This window comes from Theropithecus gelada, chromosome 6 (assembly GCF_003255815.1).
Source record: "Theropithecus gelada isolate Dixy chromosome 6, Tgel_1.0, whole genome shotgun sequence".
Taxonomy (NCBI): Eukaryota; Metazoa; Chordata; class Mammalia; order Primates; family Cercopithecidae; genus Theropithecus; species Theropithecus gelada.
In genome coordinates, this window is record NC_037673.1 from 125,940,319 (window position 1) to 125,960,472 (window position 20,154).

Genomic DNA, 20,154 nt, shown 5'->3' on the forward strand with positions numbered 1-20,154 from the left:
AATTAATAACATGGTCCAAATTTTGATAATGTTGCAGTATTTGCCTCTGGAAAATGAAATTATTAAGTTTGCTTTTCTTCAACTTGGTCTTTGCACTCTCTTAATGTTTCCAAAGTTTTAGGTAGCTTATGTTTGTATGTATTACTTACATGAATATTTTTTTCCAAACAGGGATTTTCCTGTTTTAAAATGACTTTGTTGTGTTATTGTACTAGAACATAATGTAAAGGAAGGGAAAGCACATGAGTTTGCGAGTCAGAGGCCTCAGGTTCAAGGTCCAGCTTTAGTCTCACTCCAGCCTAGGTAATCTTGAGCAATTACCATAACTTTTGAAACTTAGCTTTTTTGTTTGTAATGTAAGCACAACCTTACATGAATGTGTCACCTTATATGAATGTGGAGATAAATGACAGTTTCTGTTCTCAAGAGGTGAACAATATATTATTTTAACAAACTGGTAGATCAGTAATTACACCACAGTGTGATAAGAACTAAAATAGACTTAGCACACAAGATCCCAAGCTCCTGAAAATGGACAATTGAGTCTCAAAGATCAAGTAAAACTTACTAAGACTAGAGGAAGAAAAGGGAACAGAGTCCAGGCTGAGATAGTGGACTTCGGAATCAGACTGCCTGTATATGCTACTTCTCTCTGTGTGATCTTGGGACGCTTACTTTATCTCTCAAAAGGTCCACTTACCATATAGAAAATGGGGATAGTGATACTTGAACCTGAAGACTGTCCTCAGAATTAAGTGACATTATGTATTAAACATGAGAAACGTGAAGTTTTTAGTGCATGTTGTTACATGTTAATGAGGCAAGAACATTTCAGGCAGAAGGAACAGCACGTGAAAAAGTATAAAGGCATGAGAAGGCATCAAGGGAGCGGAAACCAAGTTTCTGTACTTGATAAGACACAGCCCTGGAAAAGTAGTCATGGACTAGAAACTGAAGGGACTTGTGTGCCCTGGTAAGGACGTTATCTTCAAGTGACACTATCAGTTTGTATTAACATTTTAGTGTAAACACATGAGTATGTCTAAGACTCAGTAGGAAAAAAGAAGAGATTTACGGAGTTGAAGACAAAGTTTAGGCAGGATGTAGAGATCATCTATCTCCATTCTTACAGCTGACTTAACCAGGCCACTACTGAACTAGTTCCCATACTCCATCCATAAGTATTGTGGAGATTATTGTCAATCTGTGGTGGGCATTATAGAGAGCACACACTGAACACTGGTGAATAATTCTACATTTCTTCTCTGACTGGAAGTGTACAGTATCAACTGTGTTGTTTTTATACATGCATTTGGATACAACATGGTCTAAAGATTTAGGAGATGAAGAATGAGCTCTGCATAGTTGTATGTAATAAAAACATCAAAGGGAGCAACTTAATAAAAAGATTACTTCAATATGCATGTTTTTCACAGACAATGGATAACTTATATGGCAGAGTCTACTGTGAAGTTGAGATTTTTTAGAAACCTAGAATTTTCCAGGTAGCCTGTTTAAATGAAAATAAGGACAAAGGAAACTGACAGATTGGGGCCATCACAGCTGTCACCAGCTGGGACACTGAGGGAAATATACTTTTCTAACTCTGTCTTACCTGATCTATCTACCACTCTTGGTACAGGTAAAAAGCCTCTCATTTTATAAACTATCCCCTTCATTTTATAAACTATCCTCCTTTTACATTTCTTACATCTCCTTCTCTGTCCTTCTATGGGAATGTCTTCTTTTTTTGTTTACCCCTGAATACAGGCATTTGTCAGGACTTCCTTTTTTTTTCCTACTTCTTATTCCACCTGCTTTCCCAGGGTGATATAATCCGAAGCCAATGTGGGTTCAGCTTTACATTGATTAATTCCAGAGTGTCTCCATTTCAATCTTTCTCCTGACTTCCATATGTGTATATATATGTAATAGTAACTTCTATTCAGATGTCCTCAAACATCTCAGACTTAATAAATCTAAAGCTGAACCCATCAACTCTCCTCCCAAACGCCTCTTCTGATATCCTTGACTGTTATCTAGTCTCTTGAAAATTAAAAATAAACCCCCCAACCAAATCACAAGTAACAACTTAAAAAAAAAAAGTATTAATCTAACCTAACCTTCTGCCTTTTCTTTCTCTAAGTCTGATTGAGTTTATTCATGATGCTGTCTACCTCCTAATATTTTGCCTGTCATCTCTTTCTACCACTCCTGTGTAATTATTGTAAGAACATTTGTTTAGCCAGTCATAGTGGTGTACCTGTAGTCCTAGCTACTCGGGAGGCTGAGGTGGGAGGATCATCTGTGCCCAGGAGTTTGAGGCTGCAGTAAGCCATGATCTCACCACTGTACTCCAGCTTGAGTGACAGAGTGAGACCAGATCCCATCTCTAAAAGACACACACACACACACACACATATACACACACACTTCTATAAAATGTGTCATGTGCCAGTTCATGTAGTTATGTTACATGTGTTATTTTATTTTTATGTTTTCTATAATCCTTTGAGGTAGGGGGTATTTGTATCCTCATTTCTTATTATTTAAAAAAATTTGTTGTGGGTACATAGTAGGTGTATATATTTATCAGGCACATAAAATGTCTTCATATAGGTATGCATTGTGAAACAAGCACATCATGGCAAATGGGGTATCCATCCCCTCAACCACTTATGTTTTGAGATACAAATAATCCAATTACATTATTTAAGTTATCTAAAAATATACAATTACGTTATTATTGACTATAGTTACCCTATTGTGCTATCAAATAGTAGGTCTTACTCATTTTTTCTAACTTTTTTGTACCCATTAACTATCCCCACCTCCCCTCAAACCCCTCACTACCCTTCCTAGCCTCTGCTAACCATCCTTCTACTGTTTATGTCCATGAGTTCAATTGTTTTGATTTTTAGATCCCACAAATAAGTGAGACCATCCCATGTTTGTCTTTCTGTGCCTGACTTCTTTCACTTAACATAATGATCTCCAGTTCCATCCATGTTGCTGCAAATGACTATATCTCATTCATTTTGTGGCTGAATAATATTTCATTGTGTGTAAGTACCACATTTTCTTTATCCGTTTGTCTGCTGCTGGACCCTTAGATTGCTCCCAAATCTTAGCTGCTGAAAAAACGGTGCTGCAACAAACATAGAAGTGCAGATGTCTCTTAGATACACTGATTTCCTTTCTTTTGGGTATATACCCAGCAGTGGGATTGCTGGGTAATATGGTAGCTCTATTTTTAGTGTTTGAGGAACCTTCAAACTGTTCTCCATAGTGGTTGTACTAATTTACATTCTCACTAACAGTGTACAAGGGTTCCCTTTTCTCCATATCCTTGCCAGCATTTGTTGGCTGTCTTCTGAATAAAAGCCGTTTGAACTGAGGCGAGATGATATCTCATTGTAGTTTTGATTTGCATTTCTCTGGTGACCAATGATGTTGAGCACCTTTTCATGTGCCTGTTTGCCATTTGTATGTCTTCTTTTGAGAAATGCCTATTCAAATATTTTGCATATTTTTTATTGGATTATGAGTTTTTTTTTTCCTGTAGAGTTGTTTGAGCTACTTATATATTCTAGTTATTAAACCTTTGTCAGATGGATAGTTTGCAAATATTTTCTCCCATTCTGTGGGTTGTCTCCACTTTGTTAATTGTATCCTTTGCCTTGCAGAAGCTTTTTAACTTGGTATGATCCCATTTGTTCATTTTTTGCTTTGGATGCCTGTGCTTGTGGTGTATTACTCAACAAACCTTGGTGAGACCAATGTCCTGGAGATTTTCCCCAAAGTTTTCTTGTAATAGTTTCATAGTTTGAGGTCTTAGATTTAAATCTTTAATCCATTTTGATTTGATTTTTGTATATGGTGAGAGATAGGGATATAGTTTCATTCTTTTGCAAATGGATATTCGGTTTTCCCAGCACCATTTATTGATGAGACTGTCTTTTCCCTATTATATGTTCTTGGCACCTTTTTCAAAAATGAGTTCACTGTAGGTGTGTGGATTTGTTTCTTGGTTCTCTGTTATGTTCCATTGGTATATGTGCCTGTTTTTATGCTAGTACCGTGCTGTTTTGGTTACTGTAGCTCTTTAGTACAATTTGAAGTCAGGTAATGTGATTCCCCCAGTTTTGTTCTTTTTGCCAAGGATAGCTCTGTCTGTTTGGGGTCTTTTAGTGATTCTGTGTAAATTTTAGGACTGTTTTTGAATCTGTAGATTGCTTTGAGTAGCATGGACATTTTAGCAATATTGATTCTTCCAACCCATGAACATGGAATATCTTTCTACTTTTTGTTATCTTCTTCAATTTCCCTCATCAGTGTTTTATAGTTTTCATTATAGAGGTCTTTCACTTCTTTGGTTACTTCCTAGGTATTTAATTTTATGTGTGGCTATTGTAAATGGGGCTACATTTTAAAATTTCTTTTTCACATTGTTCACTGTTGGCAAATAGAATTGCAATGATTTTTGCATGTTGATTTTGTATTCTGCAACTTTACTGAATTTATGTGTTTTAATAGTTTTCTTGTGGAGTCATTAGGTTTTTCCTAATATAGGATTATATCATCAGCAAACAAGGATAATTTGACTTCTTCCTTTCCAATTTGGATGCCCTTTGTATTTTTCTCATTTGATTGCTCTAGCTAGGACTTCCAATAATATATTTAATAACAGTGGAGACAGTCGGCATCCTTGTTGTGTTACAGATTTTAGAGAAAAGTCTTTCTGTTTTTCCTCATTTAGTATGGTACTAGCTGTGGGTCTGTGGCATATGATTTTTATTATGTTGATGTATGTTCCTTCTATCCCAAGTTTTTTGAGAGTTTTTATACTGAAGGGATGCTGAATTTTATGAAATGCTTTTTCAGCATGAATTGACATGATCATGTGGTTTTATCCTTCATTCTGTTTATAAGATGTATCATGTCGACTGATTTGCAATTGTTGAACCATCCTAGCATCCCAGGGATATTTTCCAATTTGTCATGATGAAGAAACTTTCTAATATATTGTTGCATTCAGTTTTCTAGTATTTTGTTGAAGACTTTTACATCAGTATTCATCAGAGATATTAGCCTGTAGTATTTTTTTTTTCAATTTATATGTCTTTTTTCTGTTTGTCTGTTTGTTTGGTTTTTGTTTTTTTGTATCAGGGTAATACAGGTTACCTAAAATGACTTTGGAAGTATTCCCTCCTCTTATTTTTTTTGGAATAGTTTGACTAGGATGGGTATTAGTTCTTCCTTAAATGTTTGATAGAATTCAGCAGTGAAGCCATAGGGTCCTGGGCTTTACTTTACTGGAAGACTTTTTTTTTAATGGCTTCAATCTTGTTACTTTCTATCTGTTCAGATTTTTGATTTCTTCCTGTTTCAATCTTGGTAGGTTGTATGTATCTAGGAATTTGTCCATTTCTTCTATATTTTACAATGTATTGGCATATAGTTGCTCATAGTAGCTACTAATGATCCTTTGAATTTCTACAGTATTGGTTGTAATGTCTCCTTTTTCATTTCTGATTTTATTTATTTGGACTTTCTCTCTTTCATTCTTAGTCTGGCTAAGTGTTTGTCAGTTTTGTTTAACTTTTCAAAGAAAACACCCTTCTGTTTTATTGATTTTTTTTGTATTTTTTATTTCAATTTCATTTATTTCTACTCTGATCTTTATTATTCCTTTTATTCTAGTTTTAAATTTGGTTTGTTCTTGCTATTCTAGTTATCTAAGATGCATTGTTAGGTTTTTTGAGATTTTTCCTTTTTTTTTTTTTTTTGATGTAGGCACTTATAGTTATAAACCTCCCCTTGAGTACTGCTTTTGCTGAATCCCAAAGGTTTTGGTGTGTTTTGTTTTCATCATCTTTGTTTTAAGAAATTTTCCAATTTCTTTCTCACTTTCTTCATTGACCCACTGGTCATTGAGAAGCATAGTTTAATTTCCATGTATTTTCATAATTTCCAAAATTCCATCTTGTTATCAATTTCTAGTTTTATTCCATTTTGGTTAGAGAAGATGTTTGATATTATATTACTTCAGCTTTTGGAATGATTTAATGCTTTTTTTTAAAGATGTAACATATGGTCTTTCCTTGAGAATGATCCATATGCTGAGGAAAAGAATGCATATTCTGCAGCTCTTGGTTAAAATGTTCTGTAAATTTTTATTAGAGTCATTTGGCCTATAGTGCAGATTAAATCTGATATTTCTTGGTTGATTTTCTGTCTGGAAGATGTATCCAGTGCTTAAAGTGGGGTGTTGAAGTCTCCAGCTATTATTGTATTGTGGCCTATTCTCTCCCAATACTTCTGATAATATTTGCTTTATATATATGAGTGTTGGTTGCATATATATTTAAAATTGTTATATCCTCTTGTTGAATGGACCCCTTTATCATTATATAGTGACCTTCTTTGTCTTTTATAGTTTTTGTTTTGAAATCTATTTTGTCTTATATAAATATAGCAACTCCTGCTGTTTTTTGGTTTTTATTGGCATGGAATATCTCTTTCCAATCTTTTATTTTCAGTCTATATGTCTCTTTATAGGTGAAGTGTGTTTCTTGTAGGCAACAGATCAATGGGTCTCGGTTTTTCATCTGTTTAGCCACTTCATGTCTTTTGATTAGATAGTTTAGTCCATTTACATTAATGTTATTATTGATCAGTAAGGACTTACTCTTGCCATTTTGCTATTTGTTTTCTGGTTGTTTTGTGGTCTTATCTTCCTTGTTTCTTTTCTTCCTGTATTCCTCTAGCAAAGGTGGTTTTCTCTGATAATATGACTTAGTTTCTTGCTTTTTATTCTCTGTGTATCCATTATATGTTTTTGGGTTTGAGATTACCATGAGGTTGCAAATACTATCTTATAAACCATTATTTTAATCTGATAACATCTTAATAGTATTTCCATAAATAAACAAGCATAAAGAAATCCAACAAAAACTCTCTGCCTTAACTTCATACTCCAACTTTTTAACCTTTTTTTGTTTATATTTATATCTTATTGTACTGACTATGTCTTCAAAAGTTTTTATAGTTATCAGTTTTGATTGTTTCATTGTTTAGTATCTTAAATTAGGATAAAAGTAGTTTGCACACCACAGTAACAGTGTTATAATATTCTGTGTTTTTCTGTGTACTTAGTATTACCAGTGAGTTTTGTACCTTCAGGTGATTATTTATTGCTCACTAATGTTCTTTTCTTTCTGAATGAAGTACTTCCTTTAGCATTTTTTGTAGGACAGTTCTGGTATTGCTGAAATCCCTCAGTTTTTTTTGTGTGGGAAGGTCATTATTTTTCCTTCATGTTAGAAGGATATTTTTGCCAGATATACTAATCAAGGGGAAATTTTTTTTCCTTCAGCACTGTACATGTCACACCACTCTCTCCTGGCTTGTAAGCTTTCCACTGCTGCCAGTGTATTGGAACTCAATTGTATGTTTTTTGTTTCTTTTCTCTTGCTGGTTTTAGGATTCTTTCCTTATCCTTAACATTTGAGATTTTGATTATTAAATGCCTTGAGGTAGTCTTCTTTGAGTTAAATCTGCTTGGTGTTCTATAACCTTTTTGTACTTGGATATTGGTATCTTTGTCTAGGTTTTGGAAGTTCTCTGTTATTTCTTTGTAAAAACTTTCTGCCTCTATCTCTTTTTCTACCTCTTCTTTAAGGTCAATAGCTCTTAGATTTGCCCTTTTGAGGCAATTTTCTGGATCCTGTAGGTTTGCTTCATTGTTTTTTATTCTTTTTTGTTTCGTCTCCTCTGACTGTGTATTTTCAAATAGCCTGTCTTCAAGATCACTAATTCTTTCTTTTGCTTGTTCAATTCTGCTGTTAAAAGACTGTGATTCACTCTTCAATATGAAAATTGCATTTTTCAACTCCAGAATTCCTGCTTGAGTCCTCTTAATTATTTCAAGTTCACTTGGTGTTCTACCCCTCTGTGGCTCTGCTGGTACCTGAAGCCAGTAAGTCTCAAAGGTTCACCCAAAGTCCTCGATGTAGTACCTGGGTGTCACAGCTGGATATTCAGGGCTTTTCAGTTAGCAGGTGGAAAATATTGCCAGGACTAGGTTCTTTTCTTCAAGGCAATGGGTTCCCTTCTGGCCTAGGGGATGTCTAGAAATGTCTTTTGGGAGCTAGGACGTGGAATGGAGGCCTCACAACTCTAACTGGTGCCCTATCTTGCTGTGGCTGTGCTCATATCATAGATGTAAGACAAAGTCTTCCCCACATTTCCCTCTTCTCACCTCAAGCAGAAGGAGGGAGTCTCTTTGGAGCCACCAGCTATGCAGCCTGAGGTTAGGGGAGGGGTGATGCCAGAACTTCCGTGGCTATCCCAGTTGGTGTCTCAGTATACTGTGTGTATCTCCTAGTGCACTGTCTCTAGGACTTGCCTAAGAGTTGCAGTCCTTATAGCCTGCCTTTCAAATTTTCTTGGAGGCTCAGAGTGCTGTAGCCTTCAGTATTGAGGTTTACAGGCACTCAGTTTCTTACCAGTGGGATTGCTGATTCCCCTCCTGCTAAGGCTGATTTAAATGCTCTCTCTGTGATGGGTGTCATCTGAGTTTGATCTGGTTTTCCTTTCTGCTCTAACAGGGCAGCACTGAGATCACTGCCTCACAATTATTGCTCTATTCTCCATCTCCCAGCACCCAGAGATACTCTCTGCATCACTCTGCAACTGCTGGGGTGGGGGAGGGGTGGTATCAGCAATTCAGCACTGTTTTTTTCTATCTTCAGTGCCTTTTTCAGCGATATGAAGTTAAAACCAGGTATTATGAGTGCTCACGTGATTTTCAGTTTTTGTGAAGGTATTTTTTTTTTTTTTTTCTGTGTAGATGGTTAACTTGGTGTCCTTGCAGTGGGGACAATTGGTGGAATGTTCTATTCCACCGTTTTGCTCTGCCCTCCCTGTTCTCATTTTATAGGAAAAAAAAAAGACAAGGGAAACTGAAAGATTGTAAATAAACACACAAGGGATGATGTGATTCCCAGTATGCCATTTTGCATACCAGGAGACCCTGGACCCTTGACTCTACAGCCAATTTATATATTGCTTGGATTACTGCAGTTTATTGCTTTCTCTGTGTCTTCTTGATTTCAGTCTAACCCTCTCATAATCTAGTTTCCAATTTTTTAAAAAGGTGCATTTGATAATATTCTTTTCTGGGATTCTTCACACCTTCAGAGTAAAATTCATACTCTTCAGCTAAGCACACAACAACCTGAATATAGTAAGTAGATTAAGTGCACCCAAATCACCTGGGGATCAGAGTTAAAATGAAGATTTCTGGATCCCATCCAGATGCACTAAGTCAGAATTACTGAGGCCGGGACCCAAGAGAATCAGCATTTTAAACGTGGACCCCGAAATGTGATTCTTCTTCATATTTAGAGAAACATCTAAGTTTATAGAGGTCTTTTATTTCTATCCCTATGTACCATACTCCTTCCTGTCTCTAAGTCTCCTGGTTTTCTTCAAAACTTTCTCCTCTTTTCGTTTAATCTTCTCATCCTCCAAGACTTAGTATCTTAGGGAAGTCCTTCTGAATCCCCCTGAATGCTACTTTCCCTTAGCCTTTCCAAGCTATTGCTTTGTAGTGCTACCACTGCATTTTGTGCATGTGGTGTTACACACTAGGGAGCCTAATAAAATGCTGGACATAAGGTTTCTTCACATTAATTCCATGAATATTATTTACTGCATGCCATACCCTGGACACAAAAATATGAGTAAAAATCAGCCTCTAAAGACAAAAATGTGGGAAGACACAATCTTCTTTGTGAAACCTAAGAGAGTAAGATGACATTTCAATGATAGGAAAGATAAACAATGTTTGTAAACACTTTGAGTAAGAATTATTATTTTTTTCCACTAATTATTATTATTTGGACAATGATTATGCAGAGTGTTACTCTGTTAAGAGTTGAGATACATTTTTTCCAACAGATCTTTTGCTATCCAGTTATATGTATTTGTATGAGTCACTTCTCTGCCAATTGGAGTAGATACTCATGATTCTGAGATTCATTTACATGATTTCTAATGAGTCTAAAGTTGTAAAATTGTTGTATTTTATTATCTCATTTTCTAAATCTGCATGGTTTTCTCTTATCTGCTGCAGCTCATCGCTCAGGACCCTAAGCCTCAGCTCTGAATGAGAACTAACCCTTTTTCTATCTCCTATGATGCCAGCTCCATGCCCTAATTTGTCTCTTCTCTGACCTCCATGAGGTTATCCCAGTGATACTCTGAATGAGATGGTCACTGTAGTGATATATTTTATACGTTTATAGCTTTCTATTTTATAGCCTTCTAGAATGGAATCCAGTTTTCTCTTTTACAAAGGAAAGCATCTTTCAAGGAAGAGATTTTCATGTGGGCTGTGGCGTTATTAGATTGCTTAAACATTGCAGTAACAAAATAGTTGCTGTAGGAATTTTCTTGAGTTCTGAATATAAAAAAAATAGTTTTAATATGACCAGTGATTATTTACTGTAGGTTTTAGTAAATATTATTTGATAATCAAAATGTAATAGTTTGCTAAAAGCAAAATTTTTAATGAGAGCATAGAGTATATATCTAGGTGAAACTTTAAACCCATGTAAGTGTGCGTGTTCCCATTTAGAGATCAAATAAATATAAAGATTAAATTCCATATTAAAAATGTCATCCTAATAGCTAACATATTTCACATTTAATATATGAATTATACATTGCAATAAGCAAGTTCAATATACATGCTCACATATTCCTAGTCATATATAATTTTTATCTATACAACAAATAAGTAGAAAAGTAAGTTTTTGTCCCACAGTCCCAAAGCTAGTAAGTTGCAAATCCAAGATTTTTATCTATGCATTTTGACCCCAAAGAATTGGTTTAACATCCCCCAGAAATGTTATCTTCCAATGTCCACCTAAGCTCTCTATACTTTGTCTAGATTCTAGCCTATAGGATGAAGGAAGGAAAGTAGGAGACAAGTGATTTTCTTTTAAAGGGTGACCAAAAGTTGTACATACTAGTTCTGTTCAAATTCCGTGTTTTACAACTCAGTGACATAATTACACTCAGTTGAACAGTAGACTGAGAAATGTTTCTGGGTACATAGCCACACATCTGACCAAAAAGTAGTGGTTGGGTGGGGATGTGGTTAGGGAATTTTTTATTCCTAAAAGTAAGAAAGGGAGAATGGATACTGATGGACACTTAATAGTCGCTACTACAGCATCTTATACAGCATCTGAGGACAAGAAGGTGATAGCTGGGAGAAAGTAAGAGAAAATGTGGAAAAGTGTCTAAGTAGAAGGAAGTGTCTCTTTTTAGTTATTGGATGTATCCATATTAATCTCATTTGCTCAGCAGAAGTTGACACTGGTGAGAAGCTATCACTTGTCGCAGTTGGTGAATATGTGATGGATAATACTCAGATTCTCATTTCCCTTCAAAGCCAATTATATATCCATCTACAAAGATGATGTTGAAAGTGTGTGTGTGTGTGTATATACACACATTAATATATATTATTAATTATTATATATATAAATATTAATTTATCTCTTGGTTTCTTTTTCTTTTCTTTTCTTTTTTTAAGATGGAGTCTCAGTCTGCCACCCAGGCTGGAGTGCAGTGTCACGATTTTGGCTTTATTATATATATTATATATAAATATATAATATTAATATAAATAATATATATACACACGTATGTATGTTAGAATGTAAGTATATACACACATAATATATAAATAACATATGTATGCATAGTTGTGTGTGTGTGTGTATATATATATATGATCAATTTGGTCTTTGGTATTAACTTCTGGTACTGAATCTGGATCCATAAAGTTTCCTTTTAACTATAGTGATTATGATTCAGATGGCTAGTATTGTTTTTGTCATCTTGCATTGTCTTGTTATATGGTATAAATAAGGAATATTTGCATTAATTGTTATAACACTTCAGTTAACTTTGTTAACTGATTATACATGATAGTTGAGTAAAACTGGATTTATTACATAATTTTAAAATCTGTGTCATTGCTAGAAAAAATGAGAAACAGTAACTTATGGGGATAGTCTAGATAAGATTAGTTTCCAGCAGTAGTGGTGGGATCCAGTTCTTATTAGATCACAGAGTTGACAGGTGGGCATAGAAGTCATAATACAAATTAAACAGTAGGTCAAGAATCCAAGAGATAAGGCTGGAAACAGTGGAACAGTGGCTCACACCTGTTATCCTAGCACTTTGGGATGCCGAGGCAGGTGGATCATCTGAGGTCAGGAGTTCAAGACCAGACTGGCCAACATGGCAAAACCCTGTCTCTACAAAAACTGCAAAAATTAGCCAGGCATTGTGGTGCATGCCTGTAATCCCAGCTACTTAAGAGGCAGAGGCAGGAGAATCACGTGAACCCAGGAGGCAGAGGTTGAAGTGAGCCAAGATCGCGACACTGCACTCCAGCCTGGGTGGCAGACTGAGACTCCATCTTAAAAAAAAAAAAAGAAAAGAAAAGAAACATAAACCAAGAGATAAATTATTCTGTAAACATGAAAAGATGTTAGAGGTCAAAGCAAGGTAGGATTTGTGGTTAGTAGAATAGGATAGGATAGAATAGAATAGAATAGAATAGAATAGAATAGAATAGAATAGGCAAGCTAAAACGAAGGCACCTGGAATAAGACTCAACTTATCAGAAACCAAAAAGATAGATTAGAACTGTGAGAACACATATCCTGAATTCAAAACAAAGTTAGAGACATACAGGGAATCATGACTAATTGAATATACGTGTTTCACTTCACTCTTGAACAGACTTCACTGAATTTATATCAAATAGTAAAGAAATACAAAGGTGTCAGTCAACAGTGCACGTTGTGGAAAGATGATAGCAGCTTAGAGACATCAACAGAATATGATAAACGGCAAGGAAAGGAGCAAGTGATAGCTGATTTAACAATATACCATGGAGATTATTCTTCAACTGTAGAAAATTCTTAAACTTGATTGAATTGTACTTGTGAATGGCTGCATAATGTGGCATGTAAGTTACCCTCAATAAAACTGTTATAATTGTAAATTTATTATTGAAGCACCATGGGCATACAGAAAATTGCAGAAACAATATGTTCAACTGCTGAATTTTCCCAGTGTGAACATAACCAATAGCTACTGGAATCAGACTATAGAGAATACCTAGGAATTCAGCTTATAAGGGACCTGAAGGACCTCTTCTAGGAGAATTACAAACTACTGCTCAAGGAAATAAGAGAGGACACAAACACATGGGGAAAAAAATCATGCTTATGGATGGGAAGAATTGATATTGTGAAAATGGCCATACTGCCTAAAGTAATTTATAGATTCAATGCTATTCCTATCAAGCTTCCATTGACTTTCTTTGCAGAATTAGAAAAAAACTACTTTAAGTTTCATATGGAACCAAAAATAGCCGGTATAGCCAAGACAAGCAAAAAGAAGAAAGCTGGAGGCATCACACTACCTGACTTCAAACTACTACAAGGCTACAGTAACCAAAACAGCATGGTACTGGTACCAAAACAGATAAAGAGACAAATGGAACAGAACAGCGACCTCAAAAATACCACACATCTGATCATCGACAAACCTGACAAAAGCAATCAGTGGTGAAAGTATTCCCTGTTTAATAAATGGTGCTGGGAAAACTAGCCATATGCAGAAAACAGAAACTGGACCTCTTCCTTACACCTTATACAAAAATTAACTCGAGATAGATTAAAGACTTAAATGTAAAGCCCAAAACCATAAAAACCCTAGAAGAAAACTTAGGCAACACCATTCAGGACATAGGCATGGGCAAAGACTTCATGACTAAAACACCAAAAGCAATTGCAACAAAAGCCAAAATCGACAAATGGGATCTAATTAAACTGAAGAGCTTCTGCATAGCAAAATAAACTATCATAAGAGTGAACAGGCATCCAACAGATTGGGAGAAAATTTTTGCAATCTAGACATCTGACTAAGGGCTAATATCCAGAATCTACAAGGAACTTGAACAAATTTACAAGACAAAACAACAACAACAACAACAACAAACAACCCCATCAAAAAGTGGCCAAAAGGTACGAACAGACACTTCTCAAAAGAAGCCATTTATGCAGCCAGCAGACTGCTATAGCACATGTATACCTATGTAACAAACCTACACGTTCTGCACATGTATCCCAGAACTTGAAGGAAAAAAAAAAAAAAAGAAGGAAAAGAAAATGACAACACCACAGATCTCTTCCTTGTGCCATGCCCGGGCTCTAATTTCTCCAACCCTAAGATATTCACCGAGTTGGTTTTTAAGAGCATTTCTTTCCAGGTTTTGATGTGTCTTTAAATGGAATCATACTACCTAATCTTTTGTACTTGGCTTCTTTCCATCAGTATTATGTGGATGAACCTCATTATTTGTAAGGTTCTTCCATAGTTTCACATGTTACAGCAGCTGGTTCCTTTTCATTGCTATATAGTATTCCATGAATATTCTAACATTTCTTTATCCATATATTATTGATGATTATTTGAATTTTAAAAATAGTGCCACTCTGAATAGTTTGTGCATGAGATTTGTATGCATTTCTGATGGCTGTATGTTTTAGATCATTGATTAATGGATATGCAAATATTCAACTTTAGTAGACACTGCAAACTAGGTTTTCAAAGTGTTTATCCCAGTTTAATCTCTCAGTATGTATGCATATGGTACTTCTATTTGTCCCCACAGTCTTGTCAGCACTTGATATAGTCAGAGTCTTTAATTTTAGCTTATTCCAGGGATTTTAATTTATTTAATGTATTTTGGTTTTAATTTGTATTTCTTTGAAGACCAGTGATGTTAGACATTGTCCCATGATAATTAGGCATTTAGATATCCTATTGTGAGAAATGGTTGTTCAAGTTCTGCCCATTTTTCAATTAGACAGTCATTGATTTAGAATAGCTCTTTGTGTCTTTATTCTGGAAAAGTATTGAACTATCTCCTCTCACAAGGTGGCATGACTTCCACTGTGATAGTTACATGTTTTAATAAATGGAAGTTCTTACTTTTTATGTAGGCAAACCTATACATGTTTTTTGTTTGTGGTTTCTGCTTTGATTTGGCTTCATTTGAGGAATCTATATTCCCCAGCAGTTATAACTTCTGTAAGATCTTGACGGAAAGTGGAGCAGAATCCTTTGTAATTCATGCATAGTAATTTAGTAATCAGGGGCACCTGCCTGAAATTAGGATGTGTGGGGCAGTCACTTCAGGCACTTCTTTCAACTAGACCTTTATTTTGCCATTGGTGTCAAAAAGAAGATTGTAGTGTGTTTTATTTATTGAGTTATTTTGTTTATTTTTATTTTATTTTTTTTTTTTTTTGAGACGGAGTCTCGCTCTGTCGCCCAGGCGGGAGTGCAGTGGCCGGATCTCAGCTCACTGCAAGCTCCGCCTCCCGGGTTTACGCCATTCTCCTGCCTCAGCCTCCCGAGTAGCTGGGACTACAGGCGCCAGCCACCTCGCCCGGCTAGTTTTTTGTATTTTTTAGTAGAGACGGGGTTTCACCGTGTTAGCCAGGATGGTCTCGATCTCCTGACCTCGTGATCCACCCGTCTCGGCCTCCCAAAGTGCTGGGATTACAGGCTTGAGCCACCGCGCCCGGCCGAGTTATTTTGTTTATATTGGAGCTCCTTGCTAGAAATCTAACAAATGTGATCTTATTATAAGCCAGCAACAACTCTGGAAGGTCGGTGTTATTATTATCCGTTTTACAGATAAGGAAACTCAGGCTGACTGGGTGATGTTAGTTTGCTAAAATGGCAGAGCTAATAAGTGGGAGAAATTCAGTCTGCCTCATTCTAAAGTCATACTTCAAAGCCAAATGCCCTTTAAGATTTTATGTGCGTCGGGAACTTATTTGATTTTGCTCGTTATTAAATATGTTTAATATTATTCACTTTGCCAATATGAAGGTGCATTGAAAACTTCAATTCTCTGTTGCAGATAAAGGAAGACCTAGGTCTAGAAAAATAGCAGAAAGTGGAAGAGGGAAACGATACTCATACAAATTACCTCAAGAATACAACATAGAGACTGTAGTGGTTGCAGACGCAGCAATGGTTTCCTATCATGGAGCAGATGCAGCCAGGAGATTCATTCTAACCATCTTAAATATGGTAGGCAAACTTTAAAGTGCGCTTGGAATTTTTTCAAGAAAACTCTAAGGAAGACGTGTGAGTATTTATAATGAAGTTCTTTAAAGTTAACTCGTTACTATTCCTTTCTCTTATTGTCATCAGTTAAAAAAAATACTTAGGTATACAAAATTGATCCATCTCAAAAGCAGTATCAAAATAAAAATTCACATATTGTAAAAAAGAAAACACCCTTCTTGTTAATTTTGATGTGGCAAACCTCTTTCTATGTTACTCTTTTCTCTCTTTTTTTGGTACTGTTCTTTTCCTTTTTTTTTTTTTTTAATATTTCTAGCCCCATTTATTTATTTATTTATTTGTTTATTTTGTTGGTACATAGTAGATGTATGTATTTATGGGGTAGATAAGATATTTTGATAGAGGCATACATTTGGTGAAATTATCATGAATATTTTAATATATGTTTATATACATGGCCCCACAAAAGGACCATAGGTTAATTATGATGTGATATAAAAATGAATGTTGGTAATCCACTGAGCTATTATATAGGTATGTAAAATGAATGTCAGATATGATTCTAGTTGATGAGCTAAAATTTTAACCAACTAAATCACAGGTGACTAACTTGAGTTGATGATTTCTGATTGTAGAAATCCTAGTATCTCGTCGCCTCTTAGATTTCATGCAGTATTCCTTTAAGGATTATTTGCCTACTTACCTTGGAACTTTTACCAAAAGAAATCCTAGTATCCATCATGTGAGGGATGTTTTTTACCAAACTGATACTTTGACTTAATTTCATACTCTGTTGGGCAAACCTCATTCAAGGAAGAATCAGAAGGTTGTAGTGAAGAGTGATTCTTACACGAGAATAAAGAGAAATAAATGTTGAAGGCAAATGTCCATTTATAAGTCAATTACCATTTAAGAACGGCTGATGTAATGATAAATATAGTCCCACTTTTTACTATGTTTGCTATCATTTGGCTGTTTTCCTGGGGAACAGAGTGTTTTTTTACACTTTAGATTTTTCTGTCCATATTCCATTACCTTCTGAGCACTCTTCTAGAATGGGATATATGGTAGATTAACACTGCCTAACAACCAGTCTTTTCTAAGTAGAAATATCTCTGAAAGCATGGGTTTGACGTAACAAAAAATTACTTTGCTTTGCAAGCTTTTTTTTTTTTTTAAGATTTCTCAAATAAATTGAGACTTCTCCACGTATGGGCCTTGAGAAAAATTAAGACGACTTTCAGTTTAATTTTAGGATTTTTATTTTTATTTTTATTTGTTTTTAGGTTTTTAACCTTTTCCAACACAAGAGTCTGGGTGTGCAGGTCAATCTTCGTGTGATAAAGCTTATTCTGCTCCATGAAACTCCAGTAAGAAAGTCTTGAGTTTTTAATTAAATTAAATGGGTGAGAAATTTTGTTCAGAAACTTTTAAGTAAAGGGAATGTTAAGGATGTACTTAAAAATCTGGAAATATCCATTGAATCACTTAAAGTATACGTAAAACTGGCCTTTAGTTTTGGTTAATACCCCAATCTTATTTTAAAAATAGGATATTGTTAGTTTCCAAGAATCCTGAAAACAAATCTTAACTTTCCAAAGTATAATTTTAAGAAGTCATTTTAAATGACAGTTTTATTCTATTATTTAGATGTGTACTTTTAACACTTTTTATTTATTTTAAATGGGAACTATTCCGTGACATCATTTTGATATACTGCTTAACTGGCACTTTAGAAAATGTTGTTCTACATAGAAAATGTTGTTCTTAAGTTGTAGAAACAACAAGTTATTTTAGTCTAAAAGTTCCACATTATTAATTTAACCTCTCTGCTTTTTCAGAATACCATTAAACAGATTTTGTAGTTATTACCCCTTCACAACGCTTTAAGCTTTTAAGTTCAGAGTAAATCAAACCTGAATGTCTTCCAGGTTCTAATTAATGTTATGGTCAGCAGTTTGCTTTAGTAATTCAAGAGTGCCTTTGTTATTTGTTTTTTGTTTGTTTGTTTGTTTTGTTTTTGTATATACCTAAGAATAATATGCCTTGTGATGAAATCTGTTATTTTGCAGCCAGATCTATATATTGGGCATCATGGAGAAAAAATGCTAGAGAGTTTTTGTAAGTGGCAACATGAAGAATTTGGCAAAAAGAATGATATACATTTGGAGATGTCAACAAGCTGGGGGGAAGACATGACTTCAGTGGATGCAGCTATACTTATAACAAGGTAAGTTTTCCAAAGCCAATTAAATGGCATTCCTAATTCAATTACTGCCCTGTTAATCCCATTAATCCCTTTATAGATAATGTTTTTATTTCAGATTTCATGTTTCAAAAATGATTTTGGCGTAATGGTATTAGTCATCTCCCTCAATTCATAACAACAGATTTGTAAACAGCTAAATATTGGATGGCATATTGACAAAACATTTGGTTAGTTAATTCTTAAAAATTACCCTAAATTTTTGAGCTCAAAGGCATAGTTATTAATGATAAGCTAAAACTATGGTGAATTTTGTTGTAAGTTCAAAATTATGAATCTAGACTGTATGTTTTTCAGTCATCACCATATAAAGTAACCTAATATGTTAAATTCAGCAATTGAAAACCTTTCTGGCTCCAAGAAACAATTTCAATTAAGTCTCTGACTAATTATAAGCTACATTGTGAATGTACTACTAAAAAATATTTTTAATACAGCATTAAGTATAATATGTAAATAAATGTAAGTGAAATAATGAGCAACAATATGCTCTATATGATTAATACATTTAATAATCATACATAATTGGTTTGCCTTGCTTAAAGTTGGTAAAAATAAGTAATTCATTGTGAACTAGCAATTTAATTTTAGTCATCAAAAGTGTTAGCATTTCACATCACAGAAAGCACAGTAGTGTAATTACATATGATTTTCTGAAATGAAATCATTGAAATCATTGCAATTTCTTATAATTAATACTAAAGGCAAATAATTCATAAAGTTGAAAAATCTCTAGGCAAGAACACAATTGGACTTCTACTTTCAGCTAAGTAGGTATAACTGATATTGAGCTTCTGCAATAAGCAATCATAATATTGGAAAATAAGAAGTCACTGCTTTTAGTCATTGGAGAATGAACAGTGTAAGACTGCAATTCCTGAAAGAAGGGGAATTTATTATGCAAACCTTGCAGTCAACTCAGCTTTTTCCCTGGGAAAAATTTCTTAACTAGCGTAGCAAGGTAGAATCTAGGTAGAGCACAGTGATCCTGCTGAGGACACCAGAGATAAAAGTCTTAGGCATGGAGAGGTGCCATGAAGTACATGTGCTGACCATACATGAGAACTTGGCAATGGCTGGTCTGAATATAAACAGATAGAGGAGACTGCCCCAAATTTACCACAGGATTGCTGCTATGGAGTTCCAAATTTAAAAAGATACTAGGAATGAGCAAATTCAAAGCACAGGAGTGGAACAATCTTGTGATACCTTATCATCATTTTTAGCCTTAGGGGAGACAGAGCTTAGAGGTTGAATACCACCAATTTACAGAAGCTTTGGTATCATCTTGGATTTTTGATAAATCTTCCCTACCAAAAAATAAAGTCAAATTTATCTAAGTGCAGGATGATGAGCTAGTAATTGTGAACTGCCTCTTAAAACAGTTTTAAGCACTCTTCAGAGGAAGATAACAGAATAGCAAGTCTCTCTAAAAGTATATCATTCACAATGTCCAGAGTATAATAAAAATTAGTCAAGCAAAGAAACATGAAAATGTGACCCATGGTCAATGAAAAATTAGTCAATAGAACTGACCTTGAGATAGCCTAGATGTTGGATTTAGCAGATGAATGCAGTTGTAATTGGAGTCTCAGAAAAAGAGAGTAAGAATGGGTAAGAAAAATTATTTGAAGACATAATGGCAAAAAATTCCGCAAATTTGATGAAAAGCAACAAATATGGAC

At 34.9% G+C, this 20,154-nt stretch overlaps 1 protein-coding gene across 1 annotated transcript in view; it reads left to right on the forward strand.

The window, feature by feature from the left end:
• ADAMTS19 (ADAM metallopeptidase with thrombospondin type 1 motif 19) overlaps window positions 1-20,154 on the forward strand; it is a 287,425-nt gene that overhangs the window by 64,946 nt on the left and 202,325 nt on the right. The window contains exons 4-6 of the mRNA XM_025388260.1: window positions 16,034-16,206; window positions 17,490-17,573; window positions 18,276-18,433. Of these exons, the coding sequence (XP_025244045.1) occupies window positions 16,034-16,206; window positions 17,490-17,573; window positions 18,276-18,433 (415 nt within the window). The remainder of the gene's footprint in view (window positions 1-16,033; window positions 16,207-17,489; window positions 17,574-18,275; window positions 18,434-20,154) is intronic.